The sequence below is a fragment of the Silurus aristotelis genome (assembly GCF_946808225.1).
Source record: "Silurus aristotelis genome assembly, chromosome: 2".
NCBI classification, from domain to species: domain Eukaryota; kingdom Metazoa; phylum Chordata; class Actinopteri; order Siluriformes; family Siluridae; genus Silurus; species Silurus aristotelis.
The window spans coordinates 30,511,451-30,521,450 of NC_139575.1; the positions used below are offsets into that span (position 1 = coordinate 30,511,451).

The window sequence follows — 10,000 nt, forward strand, 5'->3', positions numbered from 1 at the left end:
TGAATTACTCAAACCATGTCCTGTGGTCTGATGAGCTAAAAATAAACTGGTTTGGCTTAGATGGTGTCCAGCATGTGTGGCGACACCCTGGTAAGAAAGACCAAGAAAATTGTTTCTTGCCTACAGGCAAGCATAGTGGTGGTAGCATCATGGTCTGGGGCTGCATGAATGCTGCTGGTACTGGAGAGCTGTGGTTCATTGGAAAAAACGTGGATTCCAACATGTACTGTGACATTCTGAAGCAGAACCCTTCAGAAACTGGGCAGAACAACATTTTTCCAACATAATAATGACCCCAAAAACACCACCAAGATGACAACTGCCTTGCTGAAGTTGATGGAGTGGCCGAGTATGTCTTAGACATGAACCCTATAGAACACCTGTCGGGCATCCTCAAGTGGAAGGTGGAGAAGCGCCATGTGTCTAACATTCAGCAGCTCTGTGATGTCATTAAGGTGGAATGGAAGAGGACCCCGTCAACAACCCATGCAGCTCTGGTGAATTCAATGCTCAGGAGGATTAAGGCAGTGCTAGATACCAATGGTTTTAATGGTAGCTTTTTAGACAGTAATTGCTGTATGTTGAGTTATTTTTAGAACACAATAAATTTATACTGCTTCACAAGCTGCACATTGACTATTTTGAAGTATACATAGTTTTTATTTCTATAGTATTCTCCCTTAAGAAGATATAATAAAATACATTCTGCATTCTGATTTACTTATTTCCTTGCTATCTATTCATTTACATTTCAATTCATTCTATTCAATGCATTTGTTTACCCTTTCTTGTCCTGCTGTGTCCCAAATAAGAAACTTATGGTGCTCATTTTGGTATTGTACTGTCTTCGTCATAAATGATGCACTGCAAAAAAAAAAAAAAAGTATAATTAATTGGTACAACGTTGGACTCTCTAAAGAGCATTCTATTGTGTCCAAGCATTAAATAAAAAACTGAAAAAAAAAAAAAAAATGTTGGCTGACAGCATTAATTGGTGTAAAAATAGTCCTATTTAAGTAGAGAGTGAGTTTATAATAAGCTGAAATAATATAAATATGTTCAAGATTTGTTATAACATTTAACATGAATAAGGAAATGTTTGTGCAAAGAGCTTACCCAATTGTAGGATTAATGTTGGGATCAAAGTTATCCTCTACAAACCTGCACACAATGCTTGACTTTCCAACCCCAGTGTCCTAGAACATGATATAATATAGTCAACTCTAACAAAATACACATTAAACAGAAGTTTCAGTTAAGAAAGAAAAAAAACATTACCCTCATCCATCTCTGTTTTACTGAAGTCCAAAAGGCGGTTTTATGTGATCTCAAGATAACTTTTGTTGCTTTACCTAATCAAAGTTATTTTTGAGATTACAAAAAAATTTTTCTCTTGACAACAAAAGTTTTCTCATGATTAACAACTATTTTTTCCACATACACGACACTATATTGATAAAAAGCTGTGGGCACCCAACCATAAGATTCATGCATGCATTATAACTTTTGATATAACCTTCCAGTAGATTTTGGAGTGTGCTTGTGGAGATTTGTACTCATTCAGCAACAAGGGAATTAGTAAAGTTAAATTCAATTCAATTCATTTTTATTTGTATAGCGCTTTTAACAATAAACATTGTCTCAAAGCAGCTTTACACAGAAAATGTGGTGAGTAAAAGTGAATATGTTCTTTATAAGTAAGTTTGTCCCTGATGAGCAAGCCGGTGGCGACTGTGGCAGAGAAAGTCAGGTTTCGATGTAGGGAGAAAAAGCCTGAGGTGCAGTCAGCATTCCAATTCATCCCAAAGGTTTTTTTTAGTAGGGTTGAGGTCAGAGCTCTAGGGTCCCCTGGTGGTCTAGTGGTTAAGATGCAGCGCTCTCACCGCTGCGACCCAGGTTCGATCCCCGGTCAGGGAACCATCCCCAGCCACTCTTAGTGCCGGTCCAAAGCCCGGATAAATTGGGGAGGGTTGCGTTAGGAAGGGCATCCAGCGTAAAACATGTGCCAAATCAAACGTGCGGAGGATCCGCTGTGGCGACCGAACGGGAGAAGCCGAAAGAAAGTTTTTGAGGTCAGAGCTCTATAGCAGGCCACTTAAGATCTTCCACTTCAACCCCATGTAAACCATATCTTCACAGGGCTTCCTTTGTGTACTGTGGCACTGTTATGCTGGAACAGGTTTGGGTCTCTAGTTCAGGTGTAAAGAAATGTAATGATATTGCAACCAAGATCATCCTATACAAAGTTGTGTCTCCAACTTTGTGGTAGTTCAGGGAAGAAGTACATATGGCTGGAAAGTCGTTGGCCCAGTATTTACTTACTTACAGTACTTTCTTACTTAGATCTGTCTGTCTGTCTATCCATCTATCTATCCATCCATCCATCCATCGTGAAATCACTAAATGAAGCATCTTTCACTGGAGAAGTGATATTATAGTGATACTGAATGAATGGTCAGCTTGATTTCACAAACTATATGTGATACTATGGATCAGTAGAGTGTCCAATGAGTTGTGATCTCATGCAATGGACAAAATTGTAGAAACTGTATAGACATGACAAATATATAATTAAATAAATATCTAGACATATGCACTTTATTGACAAATTCATTACAAGTATTACAGTAAGTTGGCTCTATTGTTATCCTGAAGAAACAACTTGCACTTTGATCATTAGATCCAAAATAGATAAACAAGAATGAAGCCTTGTCTTTCTGGGCTTCTGTAGGATATCACTCAATTTAATGTTAATTACATTTCATACTATTAGACGTCAAGAAAAAACATTTTTAAAAGCAAATAATAACAGTAGCTATGTTTCCATCCATGTGTTTTGGGCAGATTTTGCAATATGTCATAATAAATGTTTAATGGAAACCACAGAGGTGAATGAAATTCTCATTGAAAAAAAATATGCACTTAACATTGATGAAAAAACATTTACTGAATAAGTTATTGCATAAAAAACCATGTATTGCATTAACAGTTTATGTGTTTGGATAGTTAGTGGCGGGTCAGTAAAACTAGACTAACTAGCAGACCTGTCTCAGATGTTTAGCATTCTCAAATGTCGGAACCATGCTGCTGGAAATTATTGTTATGTTTACCTCCCATTACTATTGCAAAACTCCATTCCTAAATATAAAGCAAAAGTGACCAATTTAGAACCCCTTTATTTTGAAATTGGTTGAAATAGAGCCTCAGTAGCTGCTACATAGCTCATTATGTTTCAAACCATCATTTTACCAATGTCAAAGTTTGTAATGAATCAAATGGAATACTTTTATTTAGTGTATTACTTAAATTGGTTTCAAAAGCCACATTTGGGTGTATTTTGTCAATTGGTAATTCATCTGTATATTCTTTGAATTTACCCAAACAAATAAACACAGATGCTCACACTTTAGTTAATTAAGGAAAGGAATCCTCCCAGAGTGAAAGCAAATCAAATGACACGGTCACTCTGAGAACTTAAAATCATTTAAAGGATTACTCAAGTTGTCCTTTTAAAGATTATTTCATTTGCTTACCTTGCAATTTCTTTTTATATATATTAATATTTAGGTTATTATTCATTTTGGAATAGAGGAAACAGAATTTCTTCTCTAAGCAAACACTAAATTCAGAAACAGTAGTTTTCTTTGCTGTTCTTATTGCACAACCTCCTGTTCTATGGAGTTTATCTTAAAAATATGCTTAGACCCTGAACTTAATTTATCAGCCACAACATTAAAACTACTGACACTTGAAGTGAATAACATTAGTTATCTTGTTAAAATTGCTCCTCTGAAAGCAGTGGGATATATTAGGTAACAAATGAAAAGCCATTTCTGATGTTGTTTTAGGTAAAATGGGAAGGCATTTGGACATAAACAACTCTGCCACAGGCCAAGTGTTCCAGAGAAGGACAACTAGTCGGGTCATTTGCTTCAATGGCTGATAGATCTCAAAACTGCACAAAACACCAGATCACACTATGGGAAACTGGTAGAGGTAATGTAATGTTTACTCCCTAACAGCACTTTTAAGAGGAAATAGAGAATAGTTGGAGAAACATGACAGAATTTGACACGATTTGGCCTCCAAAGTTTTCAGATCTTCATCCAATTAGCATCTGTGGGATGTGCTGGACAAACAGGACCGATCCATGAAGCAACCTTGAAAAGTAAAGTACTAAAAGGATCTGTATTTAGTGTCTTAGTGTCAGATTCCACAGCACACCTTCAGGGGTCTTGTGAAGTCCATGCCTTGACAAGTGAGTTGCACAAGTGGCACACGGGGGACCTACACAATATTAGGCAGGTGGTTGAATGCTATATAATGTTTAAACGGTGTACTTAAATGTTAACGATAGTACAACTTGATTACTAAGGATGGGTAAATGAACGAATATAATGGCGAATGTTTGAATGGCGTCTGCAACATTAATTACATTAAATGTAAAAGAGATCTGTTAATCACTGTTTTCTGGTCACTATGTAATAAACCCTCTTTTTTAAATAGCTTTCTACAAAGACATATTCCATATTAAGGCGTGGAGATTCAAACTAGCAAATCTGCTTGCAGAGCTGCACCCGTCAAATACCAAGAATTGCTGATGATCAGCAACAAATTGTTGCTCCTACTGAAACAACGTATGAACGAAAGACAGAATCAAAATAGACAAAAACATTATTAAATGAGTCTTACCCCAAGCAAGCACACTTTCAACTCTCTGAGCGACATTTCGAGTCGTCAAAAAAAAGAAAAGCGTTCCTAAACATCCCAGACTGTTTGATAAAAGTCGTCAGCAACTACTGCCATGTTTAGACGTAAGCTATTACTATCTGTCCGGTAGCCACATATCTAGCCACATATCTAACAATGCAACTTGTTACAACAAATATGAAAATATAACACTGATATAGAAATATGCCCTAGTACCAAAACGTTTTATTAACTACACGAAAAATAAATCGACAAATGTAAACGCTTAGATCCGAAACAGTTTCGTTATAAACCCGTCATGCAGACCCAACAATACAGTGTCCACCATCTTGAAGCGCTGATCACGTGATAGCGTTTTTTTTTTTTATATTATTTTTTTTTTACCAGATTGACTTTTTTCTTTCTGTTTTCAGCATTCAACTCTGTTGGCAATATTCACAGCTCATATAAAAGGTATTGTTTACATTTATAATCTGAGTGTGTTTTGTAAGTGGTCAACGCTAAATCTATGACGGAAGTGTTAGTTAACGTTAAAAAAAAGCGTAAAGCATATATATATATATATATATATATATATATATATATATATATATATATATATATATATATATATATATATATATATATATTTAAATAATGGAGTGCCCCCTATCGTGTGAGAAGGAACTGCAGGTTTGCGTAATTTGCAGGTAAACTGAATCATCTCTCTGCTCTATTCTGTTCATATGTTAATATATATACATATAATATATGATATACTATATATACTATATTTTATAATATATATATATATATATATATATATATATATATATATATATATATATATATATATATATATATATATATAATGTGTATATATATATATATATATATATATATATATATATATATATATATATATATATATATATATAATGTGTATATATATATATATATATATATATATATATATATATATATATATATATATATTATAACATATAATACTATATGTATAGATAATATATAGTACACCCCCACATTTCAGCAACTATTTTCGTATATCTTCTAAAGGGACAATACTAAAATGAAATGAAGTGAAACTTGGATATACAGTATTTTAAAGTAGTCGATGTGCAGCTTGTATAGCAGCACAGATTTACTGTCCTCTGTAAATAACTTAACATACAGCCATTAGTGTCTAAATAGCTGGCAACAAAAGTGAGTACACCCTAAGTAAAAAACAACTGTACATCATTTAACCATGCAAAGCCACATGTCCCATTCATCATGGTCATGTTTTGTGTGCTTGACAGTACCATAGACATTTGTGTATCTTGTATTAGATCAGTTACAATTTGGTGCTTTATGTAAAATTCTCTCATGTCTAGTGGTTAAGATGCAGCGCTCCCACCGATGCGACCCGGGTTCGATTCCCGGTCAGGGAACCATCCCCAGCCACTCCTAGTGCCGGTCCCAAGCCCGGATAAATTGGGGAGGGTTGCGTTAGGAAGGGCATCCAGCGTAAAACATGTGCCAAATCAAACGTGCGGAGGATCCGCTGTGGCGACCCCTAACGGGAGAAGCCGAAAAGAAAGTTTATGTAAAATTCTCTCATATTTAGAGAGGAACAGTATTCATAATACATGTATTTCAAATACATATTTCAGATATAATTAGTATTTTGGAATTTGTATTTGATAGGGTTGATAAAAGTGGCTTCATATTTTGTATCAAACTACTTTATTGTTTTGCATTGTATATACTTTTAAATATTATGTAATAAGTCTGCATGATGACATCATAAGAACACGGTCTCTGATTGATGTCTACTCTGTAGTTTTCCCAGACTTTCTGAGATAATAACAGAAAATGTATCTATATGGAAGAAGGTCGAAAAGGTCAGAAACATCCAGGCTGCAAGCTTTAAAATAGGTGTCCAATGACGATAAATAAATATTTGATATTCTCAAGTTTCAAGTTCTCCCACTTAGAAATCATGGAGGGGTCTGAAATTGTCATCGTAGGTGCATGTCCACTGTGAGAGACATAATCTAAAAAAAAAAAAAATCACAATGTATGATCGACTTTGTGGTCGTTTCATCTGACCTGCGGCCGTATGTCTTGGACACTCGGGTAAAGAGAGGGGCGGAGCTGTCAACTGATCACCACCTGGTGGTGAGTTGGATCCGATGGCGGGGGAGGAAGCTGGACAGACTCGGCAGACCCAAGCGTACTGTGAGGGTCTGCTGGGAACGTTTGGCTGAGTCTCCTGTCAGAGAGATCTTCAACTCCCACCTCCGGCGGAGATTTGACCGGATCCCGAAGGGAGGCCGGAGATATTGAGTCCGAGTGGACCATGTTCTCCACCTCCATTGTCGAAGCGGCCGCTCAGAGCTGTGGCCGTAAGGTCTCCGGTGCCTGTCGAGGCGGCAATCGCCGAACCCGGTGGTGGAAACCGGAAGTAAGGGATGCCATCAAGCTGAAGAAGGAGTCCTATCGGGCCTGGTTGGCTTGTGGGACTCCTGAGGCAGCTGACGGGTACCAGCAGGCCAAGCGAACTGCAGCCCGGGTGGTTGTGGAGGCAAAAACTCGGGCCTGGGAGGAGTTCGGTGAGGCCATGGAGAAGGACTATCGGCTGGCCTCGAAGAGATTCTGGCAAACCGCCTGGCGCCTCAGGAGAGGGAAGAGGGAAGCAGTTGGCGGTTGGGGACAGTGCCTCTGGAATGGCAGACCGGGGTGGTGGTCCCTCTTTTTAAGAAGGGGGACCGGAGGGTGTGTTCCAACTATAGGGGGATCACACTTCTCAGCCTACCTGGGAAAGTCTATGCCAGGGTACTGGAGAGGAGAATACGGCTAATAGTAGAACCTCGGATTCAGGAGGAACAGTGTGGTTTTCGTCCAGGCCGTGGAACACTGGACCAGCTCTATACCCTCTACAGGGTGCTGGAGGGTTCATGGGAGTTTGCCCAACCAGTCCACATGTGTTTTGTGGATTTGGAAAAGGCATTCGACTGTGTCCCTCGCGGCGGCCTGTGGAGGGTGCTCCGGGAGTATGGGGTCCGGGGCCCTTTACTAAGGGCTGTCCGGTCCCTGTACGACTGAAGCAGGAGCTTGGTTCGCATTGCCGGCAGTAAGTCAGACTTGTTCCCGGTGCATGTTGGACTCCGGCAGGGCTGCTCTTTGTCACCGGTTCTGTTCATAATTTTTATGGACAGAATTTCTAGGCGCAGCCAGGGGCCGGAGGGTGTCCGGTTTGGTGACAACACGATTTCGTCTCTGCTCGTTGCAGATGATGTTGTCGTGTTGGCTTCATCAGACCAGGACCTTCAGCACGCACTGGAACGGTTTGCAGCCGAGTGTGAAGCGGCTGGGATGAGAATCAGCACCTCCAAATCCGAGGCCATGGTCCTCAGTCGGAAAAGGGTGGCTTGCCCACTTCAGGTTGGTGAAGAGTTCCTGCCGCAAGTGGAGGAGTTTAAGTATCTTGGGGTTTTGTTAACGAGTGAGAGAAGGGTGGAACGGGAGATTGACAGACGGATCGGTGCAGCTTCTGCAGTAATGCGGTCGATGTACCAGTCTGTCGTTGTGAAGAAAGAGCTGGGCCGCAAGGCGAAACTCTCGATTTACCGGTCAATCTACGTTCCTACTCTCACCTATGGTCATGAGCTCTGGGCCATGACCGAAAGGACAAGATCCCGGATACAGGCGGCCGAAATAAGCTTTCTCCGCATGGTGGCTGGGCGATCCCTTAGAGATAGGGTGAGAAGCTCGGTCACTCGGGAGGAGCTCAGAGTAGAGCCGCTGCTCCTCCACATCGAGAGGGGTCAGCTGAGGTGGCTCGGGCACCTTCCTGGGAAGGTGTTCCGGGCGCGTCCCACTGGGAGGAGACCCCGGGGAAGACCTAGGACACGCTGGAGAGACTATGTCTCCCGGCTGGCCTGGGAACGCCTCGGTGTCCCCCCGAAAGAGCTGGAAGAAGTGTCTAGGGAGAGGGAAGTCTGGGCATCTCGGCTTAGACTGCTGCCCCCGCAACCCGGCGTCGGATAAGCGGGAGAAGATGATGATGATGATGATGATGATAACAATGTATGATTTTTTAACTATTTATTTGTATGATACAGCTGCAAATAAGTATTTGAACACCTGAGAAAGTCAATGTTAATATTTGGTACAGTAGCCTTTGTTTGCAATTACAGAGTTAAAACGTTTCCTGTAGTTTTTCACCAGGTTTGCACACACTGCAGGAGGGATTTTGGCCCACTCCTTCACACAGATCTTCTCTAGATCAGTCAGGTTTCTGGCCTGTCGCTGAGAAACACGGAGTTTGAGCTCCCTCCAAAGACATGATGCTACCACCCCATGCTTCACAGTAGGGATGGTGTTCTTGGGATGGTACTCATCATTCTTCTTCCTCCAAACACGTTTAGTGGATTTATGACCCAAAAGTTCTATTTTGGTCTCATCTGAATTCTCCCATGACTCCTCTGGATCATCCAAATGGTCATTGGCTGGTTTAAGCAGGGGAACCTTCTGTGCCATGCATGATTTCAAACCATGACGTCTTAGTGTATTACCAACAGTAACCTTGGAAACGGTGGTCCCAGCTCTTTTCAGGTCATTGACCAGCTCCAGTCCGAGGGAGAATTACAGTCATGTTTAGCTTCTTCCATTTTCTAATGATTGCTCCAACACTGGACCTTTTTTCACCAAGCTGCTTGGCAATTTCCCCGCAGCCCTTTCCAGCCTTGCGGAGGTGTACAATTTTGTCTCTAGTGTCTTTGGACAGCTCTTTGGTCTTGGCAATGTTAGTAGTTGGATTCTTAATGATTGTATGGGGTGGACAGGTGTCTTTATGCAGCTAACGACCTCAAACAGGTGCATCTAATTTAGGATAATAAATGTAGTGGAGGTGGACATTTTAAAGGCAAACTAACAGGTCTTTGAGGGTCAGAATTCTAGCTGATAGACAGGTGTTCAAATACTTATTTGCAGCTGTATCATACAAATAAATAGTTTAAAAATCATATATTGTGATTTCTGGATTTTTCTTTTTTTTAGATTATGTCTCTCACAGTGGACATGCACCAACGATGACAATTTCAGACCCCTCCATGATTTCTAAGTGGGAGAACTTGCAAAATAGCAGGGTGTTCAAATACTTATTTTTTTCACTATATATATATATATATATATATATATATATATATATATATATATATATATATATATATATATATATATATATATATATATATATATATATATATATATATATATATATATATATATAGGTCCCCTGGTGGTC

At 39.7% G+C, this 10,000-nt stretch overlaps 1 protein-coding gene across 1 annotated transcript in view; it reads right to left on the minus strand.

The window, feature by feature from the left end:
• Positions 1–5,100, minus strand: part of rab22a (RAB22A, member RAS oncogene family) — a 16,417-nt gene extending 11,317 nt beyond the window's left edge. Inside the window, exons 1-3 of the mRNA XM_083534606.1 lie at positions 4,693–5,100; positions 1,117–1,196; positions 783–864 (exon numbers count right to left, since the gene is read on the minus strand). Coding sequence (XP_083390732.1) covers positions 783–864; positions 1,117–1,196; positions 4,693–4,728 — 198 coding nt within the window. The 5' untranslated portion in view covers positions 4,729–5,100. The remainder of the gene's footprint in view (positions 1–782; positions 865–1,116; positions 1,197–4,692) is intronic.
• Positions 5,101–10,000: the final 4,900 nt, after the last annotated feature.